Source organism: Onychostruthus taczanowskii, unplaced genomic scaffold (genome assembly GCF_017590055.1).
Source record: "Onychostruthus taczanowskii isolate IOZ18803 unplaced genomic scaffold, ASM1759005v1 scaffold93, whole genome shotgun sequence".
NCBI lineage: Eukaryota > Metazoa > Chordata > Aves > Passeriformes > Passeridae > Onychostruthus > Onychostruthus taczanowskii.
Window position 1 is genome coordinate 1,918,549 of NW_024507324.1, and position 21,100 is coordinate 1,939,648.

The following is a 21,100-nucleotide window of genomic DNA, read 5'->3' on the forward strand; positions in this document are numbered from 1 at the left end:
TAAAAAATTTGATATACTGCTTTTAATCCAGCTAAAGGTAGCAATAAAGCATATACACATATATGTATATGAATCATTATTACTGTGGGCTGGATGTACAATGCAATCTCCCGAGACATGGTTTGTGGACTGGATGGTTCAAATCCCACTGAAAGACCAAAATGAAATGAATGACTTCGTCATAGCTTATTTCCTAGTGGATTGTGGTCCTCCATATATCACTCAAAGAGTTTGGCATGATTTGTAGTTTTTGCAGATGCCCAAGCCTTTGGCAAAAGGAAGACCAAAATGTGTTGCTATTTAAAGAATTTCCACACTTCAGTTCAAATCTGAAGTCATCAGAGAAGTATAGTAAACTTTACAGTGTAACTTACATTGCTACTACACTGAAATGAATAAATTAGCATATAAAACATTGTAAAAATTCCCAGTTCCTCTTCATTTATAAGATATAATCATACTCAGCTATATATTGAAAGTTCTGTATGGACATTAAAGGTGTAGATGTTAAAGTCTCAGGCTAAATTCTTTCCTCAGCGTGGCCAGCAGAGTGTTGGACCTAGTTCAGAATTATCCAGCTGAAAAATGAAACAAACTTTTGCTTATGCACAACCACAAACTATCGCTGCACAAGTTGTTGCATTTAATATATACGTAACATGTATTCATATCAGAACCAATGCAGCATGGTTTTAGTTTTTTAATTGCTCAGCAATCTATTTTTTAAATTTGTGCTAATAAGTGTAATCTATATAATTTTTTTTTCTGAAGAATGTTGAATCAGTAACAATGTTTGGCTATAAATACCAGCTGTTCTTCTCCCCAAAGCTTCTAATCAGCAAGTTTATCAGAACTAACTTCGTGCCAATGCCAAAACAAATCTGTGGCACCTGAGTGAGTAATCACTGTAGCTGATGCTATTCCTGAACTGTATCAAAGAACTGGTGGATTTAGACAGAAGAAAAAGTGCCACTGAAAACATGACACATAAAGAAGATATGATATCATATATGAGTAAATACAGACAGAAAAAATAGCAATAGGTATTAGTCTAAAAGCTTTTGTTCCCATTTTATTGATTAATGAGAACATTTTTAAACACCGTATGGGAGATGAGTAGTTTCTCTAGTGTTAGCCCATCTGCAAAGTAAAATGCCTGCAAAATGAGGAAATATTAGTGTTTGATAATTTCTGTCTCTTCTGTAGGTAGCTTGTATTCCTGGACGAGGAAAGCTGGTTTTCTCTTTAGCTTTCATCAGTGCTAGGACACATTGCTGACTCATGTTTAGCCAGTTGTCCACAAGGACCAGTAGCTCCTCTTCTGCAGAGCTGCTGCCCAGCCTGTCAGCCTCCAGCCTGCTTTTCTCTAGAATGAGTCTGTGCCATGTGAATGTGTCCATCATGTGTTTTGTAAGGTTCTGTCAGGCTATTCCTCCAGCCTGTCTGCATCACTCTGAGTGACAGCCCTCCAGTGTCTCCATGGTACCCATTACTTTGGTGTAATCCAGGAGCCTGAGGAGAGTGCATTCCATCTCCACCTCCAGCTCACTGAGGAAGATATTAACATAGGCCCCAAGACAGCACCTGAGGAAGTATGTTGGCACTCAGGTTCCAGTTGAGGAGGAGACATTCTTTGTTACCCTTTGAACCTGAGACTCCAGGCAGCCATTACATCTATTAGTCTGCACATCTAGACTATAATTTACCAGCTTGGTTAAAAGGATTCTCTGGGAGATTGTGTTGAAAGCCTTGTTAAAGCTCAGCCAGACAGTATCATCCACTGTTCTCCTTTGATCTGCATATCTAGTAGTTTCATCACAGAAAGCAATCAGGTTAGAAAGTGTCATCCAGAACCATGTGAAACCAGATGAAGTCTATCTGGAGTACTGGTTTTCTATGTATCAAAAGCCAAATAAGATAAAAAATTCATTCACTTGAGGATTTCAGCTCAGAATTTTTCCTCCTTAACTCTGGTGGCATGATTTTGGCAAGTTACAGAGAGCTGCAACTTGATCTTGGCAGGTTGAATATTTTCTGGCTTTAGTCTAGCAGGTTAAAAGTGGTTCTGAGCTTTTCTTGGCAGTGAGCACTTGGCACTGGCTTATTTTCAGCTGGAAAGAGAATGTAGTAGTTTAACAGATTAGACAATGAAGGGGGCAGCTTACAAATGGCCTAAGTCAAGATATTTATCCCTAAGTGCAGTAGTTTCTAATGCAAGTCCTCTTGCGAGCGGAGTGTGTTTGATGGACAGGACAAGAAGCTGGCTTAAAAATACTGTCGTAAAAATATATAATTTACTTTTTTTTCATCAGATGCTTTTTAACTCTGTGGTTTTTTTTTGTACACAGGAATGTGTGTTAGGCTCCACCTCAGATTTAATGACTTCTTTAAAGGCCTATATATTTCTCATTAGAGTGTTTTTGTTCTTGACAATGTTATTTGTAAATCTTAAATAGATTAAGATGACCTTCTACTTCTATTCACAGATACTTTGTTAAAATACACTGTAAGAGGTAGATATTTGCATGACAATAGCAAAAATACATCTCTTGGGATTCTGAATACTTACTGAATTATTTCAACTGCACATTTGTTTTTTAGCCCAGATTCAGTAAAGTTCAAGGCTATCCAAGTATGAAATAGCTTGCAGAGAAATTCACATTGGTTTCTTAATTTAATTTACTTGTAAAAAAAAGGCTACATAGTGAAAAAATAGAGTACTATCTTTGGCAATTTTGGTTCATATACAGACATTCAGAATAGAATTTGGTCAATGTTATTTCATAACATTCCCTAAAGTATGGTAGAGCATGCACTGTAACTTTGTGCAGGAAACTATGCTTGTTATGTTGATACTGACTCTGAACAGGTCTCAAAGTACCTGGAAAGTGTCTACATGAAGGCAACTCGTTCTTCTTCTGTAGGTTAGCTTTATACACTTAAAGAAATTAATTAACTGAACAGTTATTTGTAAGGGAGACTGCATTACTTTCTAAAGCAATGCAAAGCTAGTCCATGTTTGAGAGGAAGGACCAGACAGTGCCTTGCCTTGCAGATCATTAATGAATGGAATAAATGAACACAGAGGGTACAGCTGGGAATTCCACCCTTCCTTTCCCTTGGGCAGCCACAATGACTGCAGGGTACTAAGTAAATTTAACAAATGCAAATTTGGACCGCAAATCTTCATTGCTGGTTATATTACACACGACAAAAAGCCTAGTTTCAGATCCCAGGTTAATTTTACAGAGGCAATACTTACAGGAAAAAATAATTTACTGGACCAAGTCCTTCCCCTTTTTTTCTTTTGTCCCTCCTTGCACAAAACTTCCATCGAAGCCCAGAGATAATTTGCTTGTGAGAAAGGACATTAAGGGTTGACACATTTGTAATCCTTAATGAACATGGCTATCACAGAATATCTTACTTGTTTAGGAATAGTTGTGCTTTCCTGTACAGTGGCTGAAACGATTGCATTTTGAAGAGCATCATTATTTTCTGTCATGTCATAACTTAATTTGGGCAGCTATGAAAAGGGATACACTTTGGTTCCTTTCCCCAAACTGCTTCTAACCATGCAGGAGCTAAAATAGGCTCTTTTCAAGCCTAGAACACGTCCTCTCCTACCTTGCAGAGATGAGGACAAGAAGTTTTAGAGCTTGATTGTCAGTTGCCTCCAGCTATCTCCAAAGCACAAAGTAGCACAATTTAGCTATGAAACTTCAGTGAGCCCACATGAGTAGCAGAACACTCCTTTCTCCAATACTCCAGAAAGGGAGGAATGGAGTTATAATTTCCATGTTTGGCTGTCCCAAGGGAGCACACGTGGCTGTGCTGCTTGTACTTGACACATCACAGAGAAAGTATCTAAACCTGTGTGATTATCAAGTCAGTGGTTTTTCAAACTCATAAGCCATCATTAGAAATCTTTCACAATTTCTAGCAAGCACTGTTTCAGTTTGGCTTCCTCATTTTTAATTCATAAAAAAAATAAAACATGTAAGAGTCAGTGATAGTTATAAATATCCATGAAAAATTAAGTGTAAAAATAATGAAATGTTTGTTACATAAATTAAGTAGCAATTAATGTTTTCTCTTTCTGCTTGGAAGATAGGATATTAAAATAGCGTTGTTAAATTTCCTACTGTGAACATAATTTCCTGATTCTTTTTTACAACACATTATCATAATATCAATAAAAGACTAAAACTAACAAATAGAAACTTGCCTGATATAAGCGTAACAAAGAAGGTTATAAAGTTGCCTTTTATGACAGCTATACAATATCATTTTATTTTAAGATCAAATAGCAAGTTGATTCAAAGGGTAAGACTTACAAAGTCATTAAAGCAAGTAGAAATTGCCTTTTACCATAGTCACCCAGTCTTTTTAAATCAAAGAGTTTTATTGTTGGTGGTGATGTTTGCATTTGCAGGAGGTAATTAGGGAATGAGTTAGGCATCACACTCAGAGCCCTCAAGCTTGTCAATAAGAACCATAAAACTTCACTTGAAAAAAGAAAAGTCAGTTTAGAAGGCAAATTGCAGAGGCTACAGGGAAACAGGATCATAACATTTTCAGTCAGTTTGACCTCTGCTGTGTCTATCCACAATATGAAGAAACTCATGCATGCTTCCATGAAAACTTTATTGCTCCTACCAGAAAGAACAAAATGTAGAGATTTTCATACTGGGGGCAGTAGTAGACAGTTGAAGGAGGGGCAGAGGTTAGTTCTTCCTTCTCCTCCTCTCCATGGTGTTGGTAAGCTGAATAGGAAAAGGTGCAATTCTAGTCCCTCCATCACAGCAGTGGTCACTTGTCAGCTGTGGGGCGGGGAGCTCTGATGAGGCACGGTTTTGCCTGGGAGCAAAAGCATGTGCTGACACAGTGAGATCCAGTCCCCAAGGCATGATCCAGGCTTTTGTTATTATCTCTTGTGTGAAGAGGCTGGTTGACCCAATTGGTTGACACATTAGCTTTTCAATTTTATGGCCTCAAGTCATGGAAGACCTCTTCCTAGATTTTGGGTTTTTTTCTCCACAGCAGAAAGTAAAATTGGCAGTCTGTGCCCACCAGTCACAGAAACAGAATTGTACCAAACAACTGTGTCCTGAACTTTATGGCTAATTAGCTGTTTAGGCTGTGCCCAAGAAATAGGTTCTGTTGCCCATGGGAAGTAGTGTGAAACTGTTATATTAATGTCCCAGCTCATATCTCTTAGTAAGTCTTATGAGCAGTGCTGCTTAAAGAGACTAAATGTACAACAGGGAATTAAAAATTATAGTACCCCTTTCACTGACTGAAATATTGTAAACTTGTTACACTGGGGCCAGGATTGGTGTCAATGCACTTTGTGTGAAAAGTGCAATAGAAGCATTAGTATTTGACAGCCCTGGTTGAAATAAGTGAAATTAATGGAGCTCTTTTCATATACGACAAGGCCATGGCACCCCTTTCATGCTGCTTACAGACAGAGAAAAGTCAATACTTTTTTATTACTTGATGCTGACCTACATTTTGCACTACAAGAGCCAGGCCCACTAATTGGTTTCAGTTGTGAGAAAAGTTTGCCCCAAAGAAATACTGGAGCAGATAAATCAATCTTTTTTAGGGTAGCTTAGTGGGTTTTGAGTACTTGAAATGACATTTGTGTTGTATTGACAGAATGGGTTGTTACACTCATTTTGTCATGTCAGAAGACCCTGTACTAGTTGGAAGTATTGTTAACCAGTATTGATAAATTTGCTGAGAATAAAAGTTAGCTGGATCAACATTTATTTGTCTAACAGCTTGCTGTTTCTGATTTGCTTCCTTGTTAGAGGCCTCTGTGGCTATTAACAGGTCAGGAGGCTTACTGTGACAGCTCAATTGAAAACTTTAATTTTACTATTACAAGCATTAGGATCATAGGAAACTTAAATATGACCACTTAGTGTTAAACAGGTGGGGTTGTGGATGAGAGCTGTACAGTGACACTTGGCAGTACTGCCTGGTTTCCAAAGGAGCTCTGCACATGGGATTTCTCCCAACTTTGTGGGAAAGCAAGATTGCTCAGTGGCTTACCCCGCTAAGAACATTACTGCTACAGGGACACTTGTACAGAATTTCCCACTGCATCCTCTAAGGTCTTGGTGTGTACTATCCACTTGGTGTGGATATTAGTTTCAAAGTATTGTTTCGTGGTTTTACTACTCAGTAGCATGAAGATAGAATTATGATTCCAGCAGCTGTGCTAATTTTTCAGTTATTCCTTCTGCCATTAATTCCTAACAGAATTTACATTCAGAAAAGGTACTCTATAATGAGAAGAACAGAAGAGGCCTAATGTCTCTATAGGAGCAACAGATACAATTCCAGCACTTCAAAAGAGTTTTTCTCAGATGCAAATTTTTCATGTATTGGTTTACCTTTTACACAGCACACAGTGCCATGCTTGACATAATGCATTTATATACTGTCTTTAGTATTTTTTGATTGACTCAGAAGAGGAATCACTGCTCTGAATATCTACTGATGGAATGCTTTACATTTCAGAGAATGCTTTTCATTATACAATTTATATTTGAAACTTCTGCACAAGTTGCTTCTACTAACCCATGAAGGAAATCTGTATTTGTACAGCCTAACACAAGTTTATTGTTAGAACAATATATGCTTATTATTCCAAGTTTTTCACATGCTAAACAGTTTCATAATTATTATGGACTTGAGAGATTTGATATGTGAAATTACCCTGAAGTGTGTATGCAGGAGCTGAGAATAGATGGTTATAATAATTCTGTGGCCTTAGAATCTGAGAGTCAGTATGTTACTGCTGTTTCTCTGTTCTTGCTTTGGTCTGAGGCAGCTGACTTTCTACTTCATTAAATTGCCAAGGAGATAGGAATTACCATAGAGTATCTCATTTTTACTTGCATTTTTATATTATGGGATATTGTACAGTACTCTCAAAATTGCTTGGAAAGAAACACTGTTAGTACAAATTTGTTTCTAGAATATCACAGAAGTAATGTTCCAGGGCCTCCAAACCAATCTGAAGGTCTACAAGGTCTTGTTCATTTGCCAACATTTGTACACGATCTGTATTTCTGTAAGTCTGCATAGTCAGATGAAAAATGTCTTTGAAATTTGCTTTAATAACATTCCAAATATAGATTATGTAACCATTTGGCAAGTCTAATCTATGACATCAGAGTGCTGATTGAGACAAATCCTTGGTGGCTTTATGCCACCTTTTCTGACTCCATTGTTTTGAACTGATGAGCTCACAAGCTCAAGTATATAATATATTGAAAGGGTCCATAGGTCTTGTGAAGCTCTGTCAGTTGAACTTAAGTCATTTACAATTTACTAGAGTGAAAGGAGTCAAAGCTGGACAAGTTTAAAAAGGAAGTGTTATACCAACTTTGTTTGGGAATTTCAAAGTAGTTCTCAGTGCTGAGAATTGCAGGTCTCTGATGCTGAGAGTTATATGGCATAATTTAAGAATGCATTGTGGAAAAATTCCATAAAGCTCAGCTCCATGCTCCTGTGTAAGAGTGCAAAACTATAGACCGAGCTCACCAATATGTCTGAATCCATATTTGTAAGTCTATTCATTCCAGCTACCAACAGAGTGGAACTGATAGTGAAAATAATTTTGAAGAAGCCTGTTTTTCTCCTCTCACAACCTATGTTCTTCAAAAGGATTATTTACATAACTTCATAGCTTCTATGCTATGTACTAAACAGTGTAAATTCAAGATGATTCCCATCAGAATCAATGAGCAGTGCATCACTATGCTTCTCTTCATGTTTTGAGTGGTCATTTCACAATCACATTAGATGGATGTGAGAACCTGGCCTCCAATTCCTTTCACTTTGTGCTGTGAGGTAGATATTGCAAGGCCAGGTGGTGTTTTCAGGCCTTACTTTATCTCTCTGTTAAAATCTGATTAAAATCTTTATCTCCAAATACAGAAAAAATAGAAACAAGATCTGTTTCCCAAAAAGATATTTATATTTTATATGCATTCTATACATTTTTTACCTAGTATACATCCTAAACTTCTTTAATTAATGTAACTCTAAAGCCAGCAATGCTTTTATTTATCCATCAGACTCTGTAATATTTCCTAAATGTGGTCAAACACAACTGTTGTCATCATAATCAGAGCCAGTTGTTTAAATGCTCAGTTGTGAGTATCTAGTGGAATAGTTTTAAATAACAAGATAAACAGTACAGCTGCCAAACCAAAGTAATCTTACACTGAGGGGGCATGTGGCACAAAAAATTTCCTCTTTGTCATTTTGATTTGAGTTTGAAGCTGGACCTGGGCTTAGTTCCAGCTCAAAAACACTGTTCACTTCAAAGGCTCCTAAATCGTCCCAAGGAGCTAATTTTGGCAGCCAATTGCTTTTGTTTGGCCAGAAATCCTAATAGCAAAAGCCGTCTGCTCCAGCAAATGAAGATCTCTGCAATGCTCAGCCTTCCCATTCCTGATTTTATCCTGACAGGGGGGCTGCACAGTTTTCACTGGTTTCCCTGTCTCACCCAAAGTTCACCACTTGTTAAACTGTTCATGATTTGTTAAGGTGTACGTAACTGTCCTGCATGTAAATTAATGAGATACTTTCTGTTTTAAAAATAATAGATACCATGTTCTGCTCTGAATTACTGCTTAATCCTAAATTATTGCTGGATTATCTGCTTGCTTTCTCAGTAACTAGAGCTGGTTTGTTGATTTTTCCATTCCCATGAACAGAATTATTCTGGTTAATTTACTGAATTAAATATAACTAGCTTTGCTTTAGAAGGAAACCATTTGCAGTTGTGTTGGAGATACTATAATATTTATTGTAATAATTATATGAACAAAGTTTCCTATGGTAAGAAGGTGCTTGTGATGCTGAACAGACACTGAAAATTAGAATATTGTGCCATTTTAAAAGTTTTATATAAAAATACGCAAACAGGCTGTTTCTGTTGAATAAGAAATTGGCCAGTACAAGGCATAGAGAAACATTAAAAAGTAAGTCTTGTGAATCATTTAGGAATGTGATAGTACTCGCTTTCACACGACACACAGTTTATTTAATTTTGAATGTATGTCCACATTGCTATTTTAGCATTTATGCACCAGAAATTTAGAGGAATCGTAGTAAACGAATTTAAGTATGAGATGTAAGAAATTATATGGTCTCAGTTGGGCAAAGTGCAATGCAGATGAAAGGCAGGTGGGCCCAGTCAGTGTTTGCATGAAGCTTACTTGAAGTCAGAGGTGCTGTGTTGATGGAGGCACAGCTGAACTGTGCTCTGTGAAGTTGCTAAATCCAAATTGTCTAGGGAATGATAATCTGTTTCATGTCCTTAAAAAAAAAAAAAAGTTTTTATTCTCTTTTAAAGAGGAAATGAAACGTTTCAAATTGGGAAAGGTGTTGAAAAGATAAAACTTTTCACTTTCTTTAACTCATGGTCTCAGACATTCCATGAAGATGTTTCAATTTCCTCCACTGTCACAGAGCTATTTGTTGGCAATAGAAAAGAGTACAAAGTATTCAGAACACTTCCTAAAAATGAATCAACAGATCCTAGAAAGGTGAGAGTTCATCTGTGGCATGTTACTTTCTAAAAGTAAAAACAATTTGAAAGCAAAGCAAGTATTTTCTATTGTTATACTGTCCTCACTACTTGAGGTTCAAGGAAATAATTTTATTAAGAAGGTTTTAAAACCTTGATCTTAAATACCATGGACTTGCTAATCATTTACCATGAGTATTTATTATTAAGTAGACAAATCAGAATATGGTTTAGAACATTTTGTTTTACTTTCCTGTTTGTTGGCTGAATTGATGTTGTACTCTTAAGGCACAGCTTCACTTGTGTTTTCCTTATTCAATTTAGACTTTTAAGCATTTGCACCTAAAGAATTGAATGGAATAAACAAGAAATTTACCTTGGGAAAAAACATGGTCAGGAATCACCCTGCTTCTACTAATCAATCAACTAGTACTTAATTAATATATATTAATTTAAAAAAAATATTTCATATTTTAAAAAAATATGGAGCTGTTTTAACACCTCAATTTCAGTGTTAACCAGGGTAGAAAAGTTTAAATATAGCAAGGCTATTGTGCTTTCTTTAACCTGCCTGGTTGCCAGGGAGGAGAATAAACTTTTGTAAACCATGATTTGCAAAATATGATTTTTTAGAGCAGGAAATTTCCGCAGTTCTTCTAGTTGCTGAGAGTTTGAAATACATATTTGCTTTCAGTTAAATCCATTATTTTGCTCCTCTTCAAAGGCATATTCATATAATTTAAAAAGTGTATTTAATATTCACTATTTTGCATAATTTGTATTCTATCTATATAAATAAATGTAACTAGAAGACAATATTTAGAGCTCTAAAATACCTTAAACAAAAGCCAAACCCACTTAAGCCTAACATAAATTTTTTTGTCTCTTTTCTTTAGGACTTTGAAACACTGTTTTCATCAATTGCTCTCTTCGAAAAGTTTGGAAAAACTTACTCCAGCACTGGGCAAATAGTGTAATTGTCCTGGAGACTAAAATCCATGAGACACAGGAAAAGTAGTCAATAAATGTATTTCAGCAAATACACAGCAGCATGTTGACTATATGTCCCATAAAATATTCTTTTTGTCATGTATACTGTGTCTGAAGTAATTTTAATTGATTTTGCTTGAACTTTAGGCAGTATGGCTTCCAAGATTTGTCAAAAATGATATTTTTAAAAGGTATTATCTTAAATAAATGATTTCTGAAAAAGCTGTATTTTATTTAGCATAAATAATTTAAAATACAAAATCAGAGTCATCAAGTAAAATACTCAGAATCACATTTATTTATTACACATTTGTAAGTGAGGTTAACACTAAAATAGGAAAAAAGTGTAAAATTTATATCTCTTTTTTTCCCCTCACAACTATAAATATATCTGGTTCATCATTGTTGTTCATCATCTTCCGTGTTAGGTATCCTTGACTGATCCGTGATTTCAGAAGCGCAGGATAGGCATTAAATGGAAGATAACATATTTTAAATCCTGTTAGCATTTTTGTGGGTGAAAGAACTTCAGTTTTGAAAAAAATAAAGTTCTGATAACATATATACCTTATTACTAGGTCAGTTTTTCTATTTCAGTTTAATTTTCTTTATCAGTACCTGTGCATTAACTCTTAGTCCTGTATGCCATGAGTACAAAATCGTGTGATGCTTGGTCAGAACACATTTGATGGCACAAAACTTATGCTTGTTTCCTCTGTTCATTGGCAAACAGACCTGCAAAATACTGAGTATCCTCAGAACCCATCCACTCTTTTTAGTACAATTTTATTAATGTGATTATGATAGCCCCTATAAATGTGAAGAAAACTTCCATGTATGTTTGTATGAATAGTTTCTGAACCTGGTTTAGTGCAAGGTGTGTGCCTGCTCATGGCATGGATGTTGGATCTGGATAGTCTTGAAGATCCCTTGTAAGCCCAGCCATTCTCTCATTCTCTAAACTAGGAGTCACAAATTTCCCTCCTATAGGTTTTCACCTGTCAGGCTATGTGAAAAATTTTTACTGCTGCCACACACCAGAGTAAAAGCCCTTCCAATTCCATTCCAGCAGGTTGCAAGGGCAGGCACTGTGCTGTACTGGTATTATTTTTTGGAGTTTGTTATTCTCAAGCTTTAAAAAGTTTATTTCTGTTATGAGAAATTAAGTCTCAGAAGCGGGAAACAGCAACCCCAGCAGCTGAGTTTCCCAGATAAGATTTAATCTGATCCATTTTATCAGAGTGCTTTAGTTGTTCTTGGAAAGGATTGAACATGATACACTTGTGCAAAACTGTTGCTGAATAAAGATGGCACAGTAATTTTTATATGTGAGAGCTATCTATTTGATTGCTTCAGCTTTAAGGTAGTTCATCACAGTAATTCACCCTGTGTTGCCTCTTTAACTTCATACCGCAGTTTCCCTTCAGTCTGATTAGAAATGGCAATGCCTTTATCAGATTAATCTTTCTCTTTCTTCCTTTCAGTATCTCTGCCCCCAGGACAAAGCACAGCCTCCCATGCAGCCTGTACTGCAGGGTGGTAGTGCTCATGGCTGAGAGGCCAGAGCACGGAGGGAGGTTAAACCCAACACTTGCAATATGAATTGTTTGATACATACACACCTTTTCTCCTCTTGCCAAAAAAACCCCAAAACTTTTCTGTTTCTAAGCAGATAACCAGAAATGTTCTTACACAAAACCAGGTCTGTTTACTTTATTAGACAAATAAACATCCACAAAGTGAGGTTTGGATTTTGGGCATATTGTTCAAATTTCATTTCACAGAGAATCCAATATTCTTTATCTGGACTTCAAACAGAATTTGTGTCATTCATGGGCATATAGCATCCAAACTATTTTATGTAGCCACAGTATAATCCCAGAGTCCTTTTATTTCTCATTAAGTACATCAAACACTTATTTACATTTATACCAACAACTTGATAATTATTCTAGCAGGACCATTTTTTTTCCTGCTGTCTTGCTTAAATCAAAATGTTTGCACATGGCAAACTTACAGTTTCAAGTAAAGCCCATTAAAGCTGAAATTTTTATATTTCTATTCACTGCAGTAATATAATGAACAAGACAGGAAGAATTTTGATGCTATCATTGTGTAACCAACTGTCAGTAAAAATACTGATTGTGTAAGTGGCTTTACTTTACTCATGTATAAACTTTCTTCCTGATATAGTTTACTTTTCTGTTTTAATCATCAAATTGCTTTTTCTAGTATATTTGACTATTATATTTTTAACATTTTATATACTCTGGGTTTTCCTTATAATTAAAATAATTGTTTTATAGCATGCTATGTGTTTCAGAGAAGACATTTCTGCCTTATAAGAGATGTTAATATTTATTCTCACTGTACAAAATCTTAACACACAGAATAGCACCAGGAAATAAGGCACTGGGAAATGAACTGAGCACTCTGAAAATTTGTAAAGGACTCCTGGATCTCGAAGAGTCTGCAAGACTTGTAGCCTGTTAGGAATGTAGTTGCCTATGACATTTAGCAAAACTATCACAGTGGTACCTGAAAATCAAAAAGAATCACTGTGATGGTAGGGAAAATAGACAAATATCAGTCTTCAGAAAAAGAAGACTATGTTGAATGTATTTCAGTTAATTGTAGTTGAACAAATGTGAATAGTTGAACATCCATAGCCAAACTATAGCAAAGGACCTGATTGCTGTTCTCTGCAATGACAAAACATTGCCTTCAGCATGCAGAAAGACAAGAATGTTCCTTGATTTTCAGCGGCAGGAAACTAGTTTTTGTAATTTGAACTGATTTAGTTCATGTGTATAGAGGAGAAAAAAATGTACTTTTTTTATTTTTCCTACTGCATGTCTGCAGAGGCTTAATAAGACCTTTAGAAAACAGCCCATCCTGGTAAGAGCCCATTCTACCAGCTCACTACCATCTCATGATGTGTCACTTAGATATTTTTGTCTTACATACAAAAAGCATGGAACATAATGCTTTGATGTCACTTATATCTGAGCAATTTTTACAGATCGTAGATCTTGAGAGAGTCAAATAATAATGTTATTTGGTTTCTATCAGATGCACTGGCCTACATTCCAGGTGCTAAGCATTCGAAGCCTCTTTGCACCTCCTTGCTAATGGCCCGTGAATGATCTTTGGATTCAGCCACCTGTGGGAATAGCAGTGCTTGTAGAAGGATGAAAGCAAAGTCATTAAAAGGGAACAGTTATGTGCAAAAATTGGCTCACAACCTGTCTCACCTGTCTGAGAAGCTTCAGGTATATTAGAAAATGTCTGGTAACATCTATTCTTACCAAAAATATTTTCTATTGCTCAGTGGATTGAAGAACCTTCAGTGTTGCTGCCCAATAGTTTTTTTTTGACCGTTACATAGCTGATGTTGTAAACACAGCAAAATCTCTTAATTTAGGCAATTTAAGGACTGCCTTCTGGGCTGATCCAAGATGTTCTCAACACTTTTAAGGGAAAACATTTAGCTTGCAATGCCCTCTAGAGGCAGATTTGCTGTAGCAGTGGTGGTGCCGGCAGACGTGCTCTTCACTTTTCTTTCTTCTTCTTCTTTTTTTTTTTTTTTTTTTTTTTTTTTTTTTTTTTTTTTAGTAAGCCACATGTCACATTTCTATAGGAGCAAAGATCTAGAAACAATATGGGCTCTGCAAGTGATCTACATGCTTCACTCTGAATTTGCACTGCAGGTGCTTCCAACTGAGATGGGGCCATATTTAAACTGCAAAGTGACATGGTGATGCTTGCAAACAATAATGGATTTTTATACATCAGTGCTTGACATTGAATAACACTCTGAATATGTCCAAATTAAAAATATTGCTAACAGATTATTGTTATCGCAGAGGATGTATTTGCCACATGTCTTCCATAAATATGTGTCTATCAGTTTAATGAATTTAGAAGTTCTGCTTAGTTGAATGAGGTTCTCTGTCTTTTCCTGGCAGCCACGGTCTCCTATACACAGAATAGCAGAGGCTGAAAAGCAAAGGAGGAGCGCAATTCCTTAATATCAAAGTCTGGATTAGTCCCATACTAAAACTTCAACTACTAGTCCCATACTAAATACTGCAACTCCAAGGGAGTCACATCCATGTAATCTGAAACAGAATTTGAGCCTTGAAGCTTTTATTTGTCTTCATTCATAAAAGATTTTTTGGGGTGAATTTTCCTTCACTGGTTGGCAAAGCTTTCTGGTAGGCCTGGAAAAATGTCATCAAAGAGGCTCAGGCAATGCTGGCTTGGCTTCATATTCTTCTATCTTTTAATAGTTCAGCTCATTAATGAGAAAATCATCTGGCTGCTGGCACAATCAGATGCAGTCACTTATCAGTACATTGAGTTCAGTTTATAGTACTCCGATTCATATTCATGATCAGAGGATGCAGTGGAGCAATTCATTTGTGCACTGCTGCATTAAGCAATCACTGCCAAAAAATGACATATTGAGAGTTTGCATTAAACTGCTTCCTTTGAGCATCTTCGAGTAAAGAAAATCCCAAGTGCAGAAATCTATTGAGATAAATCACTCAGCCACTTCAAGAAAAATGTGGAGATTCCATGTATACATCATTTAGTTTAAAAAATCTATTTACTGGTGCTATTGTACATGTGACGTGGTCACATTCTCAAATGCAAGTTTAGATTATTTTGACAGCTAATAACATGTACAAACGAGGTCAGAATTACCTAAAACTGAACCCTGTTTCTTAATTTATTTTGGCTGTCTAATGAAAATGAAGGTTGTTCTTGTTTTTGCTGAAGATACTCAACAGTCTCAAAACCGCAACCTTTTACATTCTGTATGTCATGGTAGAAATAAGGGGGACTTGCAGTCTGGACAAGCTCACAATTTTTTTACTGTGACTCAGTTTTTTATGAAGGGACAGTGCTTATAAATTTGAGAGAGATATATCTTGTGTACTGTTGTGAGAAGAAGGTGAGGCCAATTTTAGTCACCTTTTCACTTATTCAAAGTTTGTAGCATGCTATAGTGGTGATTCCTCATCCACATGCTTCACTTGATTCCATCAGATCATTTTATACTGTCAACTTCTATTAACTTTTCTTCAGATTTAAAAAGTCTGAGCTACTTGGTGGTAAGAAAGAGAGATAGAGAGAGAGAAAGAAAGAGTGAGAGAGAAAAAAACAAAGAAAAAGAAAGAAAGAAAACAAAGCAAGCTGTGATCACTCATACATAAGCAAAACAGGAGCTAAATTTCTTTTGAATGTGCCCTTAATGTAGATTCTCTTGCTCAAGTAGGATTGTGCTTGGTTTTTCCCATTGGTATTTTTACCAAAATCGGGGCCAGTGGATCACTGGTAAGAGGAGGAAATGGGCACAGCATGTAAAAAAAAAAAAAAAAAAAAAAAAAAAAAAAAAAAAGAGCTGCTCATACTTTTTGGTTTTGCAACAATAATAATCTCACTCATGCCTAGTAGTCACCTGTGTTTTGGCACTGATCAAACAGTTGCTGACATGGGTCTCTCTTTAGTTCAGAAGGCATTTGCTGGCTTCATTTTTCCTATTTTTCAAATCCATGTCAGATAGGTAAGATTCCTGTGTACCTGCTAGGGATCATTCACCCCCATGGTTTTCTTTATTTGACCTTTGCTTGTATTCTCCCACTGGATCCATTTCCCCTGCATCATAGGATACTTCTACTATATGCTAATAATGGCATAAAAAATGTTCTACAAAAATTAGTTAAAATCAATTGGGAGTAAAAAGCTCAAATTTTTAAAATATTTGTGTTTACAATATTTCTCTCCCTCTTAAGATCCTGTATCTCCTCCACCACCAAATGTTGCCATCTGCGGATGAGAGGAGAATTGGTTTGCCATCAGTCTTTTGCTCTAGACAGCAGAGCAAATGGAGTATTCTGAAGCAGTCTGTGTGGCTCTTAAGCAAAACCTGGACATTTATTTTGAACAGAAGGGGCTTTATGACTTCCCCCAGCCTCCTGAAAAAACCTTTGACAGTGCCATAAACATAATCATTATGGAATTATTAGTCTAAATTCATATCTTAATCCCACTCAGAATATATCAATGCATGTTATGATATATTTTCTAAAATTTAGAATAATCCTAAATCCTGCTTAGTCCAGATGATTACTTTTATTTTTCAAGTACCTTAGCTATCTAAGTAAATTAGGCCTGTAGGTAAGTTAAATTTAAGTTATAAATTAAATTAAATGCTGTTAAGTGTTGTTCCTTTGCTAAACTGTTAAATTTAAGTTATTAGTCAAGTTTAAGTACTTTTGAGTGCAATTAAGCCTTTAGGCCATATTCCATTTTGTCCTTGCCCTTTCTATCCTTTTGTCACATGCACCTAAACACACCCACATACACCCACACCCACACAGAGTTCTCAGTTTATTTCTGTTTTGACTGATTGGATTTTCTTTGTTGCTTTTTTTCCCTCTGAGTGTCTAAACCGTCTCATAAGTAGCAGATCGAACCTTTGCCAATGAACTCCATTGTGCTGTTGCTTAATATTAAATCAGGTTTTTACCAATCCCCTCATTGGTGATTCTTTAAATGAGCTCAAACACTCTTTTGTAATACTGGGGCCATACTGGGGACTACTGGGAACAACTGGGAATGGTGGGTGTGCACTGGAGGCAGCTGGGATATACTGGGAGTGAAAGAGATTGTACTAGGGGCAACTGGAACCATGCTGGGGCAACTGGGATGATTGGGAATGAGCATCTGGGACATACTGGGAGTTAGGGCTAGGGTTATGGTTTGGTTTAGTGTTACATATATGTGTGTGTATATATTTATATCCATACACACTTGTCCAGCTTTCTGCCCATTACATTTTTGCAAGGGTCTGTTATAGCGATAGACATTGCTACAGTTTCTTAAATGTTCATGTGTCTTATTCAGAATAGAGCCTCTTGTTTGCTGCTCCTGTTTCTGATATTAAAAGAAAAGTAATTCAAAGGGAAAAGAGAGTTGGAATTTGAGAGCCATTGCAAAGGAGCAAAGCAAGTAGTGACGGGAAGAAACTGTAGAAACATACATGTAGACTCAGCTCATGTAGACTCAGCTAGTGACATTTATTGGAAATACTGGGAACACTTTATCCAGGCTTTAAACTGGAAAGTAGAAGATAAAGGACTGCTCTGGGCAATGGTATGAGTCACTGAGTGCTTGGTGCAAGGCAGTAATGCAGTAGTTCTTATTCTATTGCACAGTGACTCAAAGCCAGATCTCTGTAGTAAGGAAATCACTGTAAAGTCATGAGAAGGCAGGAATTCTGACTGAGAGCACTTTTCATTGCCTGGTACCACAGCTCCTGCAACTTGTTTGTCACTCGCAGTCTAATGACAGTTGAGGAGGGTGACTGTGACAGACAGCTGTGTCTGTTAGCATCAAGAGAGAGCTTATGTCTGACCTACTTCTGGCAATGATTAACACATTATTTAGCTTGCATTCATTTCTATTCATGGTCATATATCTCACAGCTGTTGCTGAACACCAAGAATTGGGAAAAGCTTTTGATGACTCTCTACAAAGGCATCATCAAACGGTGAGATCTGGTCATTTCCAATAACAAGTTATGATTCTTGTTAAAAAATAGGAATGCTTTCTCCTGTTGCTCTGAAGGTTTTGTTTCTTCTTAACCACCAGCACATTCTAGAAATGTTAAAACAGTGATGATGTATTTAATTTCTCATAAAAACAGTCAATATGCTTATTTAATTTCTCACAGCTCCTATGTATTGAGAAGAAACTGATGCCTAAAGAGGCTACCTGGAGCAGAGGCTAGACAGTGTTAAAGGAATAAAGTAGGTATTTATTAAAAGGTCTTCAAAGGACACACCCTGGGCAGTACAAGAGCCCAACTGTGGCTCTACCCAAGATGGATGCAAGATGAACAACCAGTCAGGAGTTTTCACACTTTTAGAAGTTTTGCTTCATTTACATATTGGGGTTACTTGTCCAATTACAGCTTCAGGTTATGAGTTCCCATCCTCCCAGACTGCTCTCCTCCATTTTTTTATACTTTTTGAGCAAAAAGCTGCAATGGTGCACTTGGTTCTTGGGCTGGAAAAAGATCGTTTTGTCTAACTAAACTGTGAAGCGAACTTGCTAACACTTTATATAAAGTTCAGAGTTACATACTAATGCAGTACAGAATCTGGAATACATGAAAGCTAAAACTTAAGGCATGAAAATCACCTAATGATAATAAGTCTAATAATTATCTTTAAGATGTTTGGAAGATTTCCAGTTTTACATATTCTTGTTCAACATTTTATTTTTACAGTGGAAACTGCATGATTCCTTCTCCGGTATAATTGTACCAAAAGGGACAAGGTACTTTTGCTGCATCAAAATTTAATATATTTACATCTCTGTGATGATAACAAAGAAAAAGTTATAAATCTGTGGCCAACTGGGAGCTAGCAGTGCTGAAATAGTTCTACATGTATGGACTTAAAAATTCATAGCTTTGTTAGGGATAGCATGTGGAAGTTCATTTGATGTTCAGTAGCAGCCTGGTAGCTGACTACATCTGGACTGGGAGAGTATCTCCACTGACTGAAAATGTTTCTGGCAGGTTTGCTTTATCTATTAGCTAAAAATGCAAAGAAGAACATTGTACAAGCACAGCCATTTTGTGGGAGGTTTTAGAAGATCTGAGTAGGGGCAGGCCTATGTGAGGAGGGTTTGAACATCAACAATTTGCTTGAATTCAGACAGTATTACAATTTTTGAAAATCTCTCCCTTGATACAACCTTGAGATCCCCACAAATGACAAATGTAAAATCTGGCTCTTTTGAGTATCTTTATTTCTGTTCCCTATAATTTCCTTTCACTTGTATGGTTCTTCTTCAATAATGATTTCTCCAAATATCAAAAGATTTTGACGGTACCTGCTCACCTCTCACATGTGTTTGCTTCTGCTTGCAGAAATCTGACTGATATAGATGAACTTGTAAAGGTGGTCAGATACAAAAGAGTTTCACAGCTGTTCTTGTTGAGGTCATTCAAGCTGAAAAAAATGTGTTCTTACATCATAGGTTTTTTTAGAGCAGATGCAGAATTGGCAAAGAAAGTGCAAGTATTTATTGACAAATCTGACTGTATTAACAGGTGAAAAAATTGTTCTGATAATTAAAGAAATTAGAACAAAGTGAAACTTGTGTTTCAGTCTTGTGAATGTTTGATATAGTTTTGTTATTTGTAGATTTTTCTCAAAGTCCAGCAGCTAGGCAGAAATAATAATTCACTTTTTTATATATAATTGTAGGTTTTTGTCCATTTGGGAAGAAAATAATAATGTCTGTGGCAATGATTCTTGAGAATCCTTTCTTCTGGGCAATCTCAGACTCTATTATAAATATGAAGAGCTCATATAAACATCTGTAATTTGGAAGACTCAGATTTTGTCCTCATTATATGTACATAAAGATAGATGGAGAGAAGATTCACCTTGAACAAGTCACTACTAACCTTCTGCTGATCTTGAGAACTAGTAGGCTGCCCCAGTTTTTACACTGATAAAAGGAGTCTGGCCATGCTGTTTTCTCAAAATATGTTGATAAACTGTCTCTTCACAGCAAGAACACATTTAGCTGATACATCTGTTACTCAGATTGTCACATAGAATTAGCAAATCAATTCAAATATTAAGAATTTTATTGCTATCTAGGAGTTAGAAGCATGGACTAGAGGGATCAGTCTTGGCACTTGCTATGCAGAATTTTAAATTAATATTCTTAGAAACAACTGAGTAATATTCTCTAACAAGAGAAAGTAGTTAAAGATGGCAAAAGTATGTTGCTCAAAATTTATTATTATTCTAGTCAAAATTTTATAGTAGAAAAAAAGTGGCTTTACAAGAGATATTTAAAATCCATCTGAGAAGGGACATCAGAGTGATGGGGCTAACCCTGGTCAGGGTCCTGTCTGTGGCCCCAGTCCAGTGATTGCCCTGGTTTACTGGGCTGTTCGGACACTGTTTGCCATGCCTTGCTATGAACAACACCTTGGATCTCAGAGGGAGCAGATGTGTGTTTTACAGCTCTACACAATAATACTTTGATGGGTTGCTGAAAGTGTTTGCAAAATTATATATTCTTAACACTTTGCAATTTTTGATGGAGCTAACTTTAAAAAAATACACCTACACCCCAGCATTATAGAAAGGAAAAAGCTATTTTTATGTCAACTCTAATCAGAAGCTGAAAATACTTTTTCCATCCTTGAGATCCCAGTGATGCCCCTTCTGATAATGAAGCCTGCTTGTATTTGTTAGTCAGTGATGGATTCTAAGAGAGATAGCCTCTCTGTTTTTATGCATCAAAGATAATAATCACGTTGTTTTTTTCCAAAAATACAAAATACCAGTATTGATGCTCAAATAATCCAAATCTTTACTGGGGACCTGAAGTGGAACCTATCAGAAAAGAGTTATGTCCAGAGCAGAGCAAATTTTTTTGTGGATCTCTGTCTAATCCATGGAAAAAACTATAGCAGGGAGCCTCAAGAAAAAAAAATCTAGTGTTCCC

At 36.4% G+C, this 21,100-nt stretch overlaps 1 protein-coding gene across 1 annotated transcript in view; it reads left to right on the plus strand.

Annotated features, from left to right (window-relative positions):
* Positions 1–10,536, plus strand: part of SPATA17 (spermatogenesis associated 17) — an 85,556-nt gene extending 75,020 nt beyond the window's left edge. The window contains exon 10 of the mRNA XM_041426721.1: positions 10,456–10,536. Coding sequence (XP_041282655.1) covers positions 10,456–10,536 — 81 coding nt within the window. The remainder of the gene's footprint in view (positions 1–10,455) is intronic.
* The last annotated feature ends 10,564 nt before the right edge of the window (positions 10,537–21,100 follow it).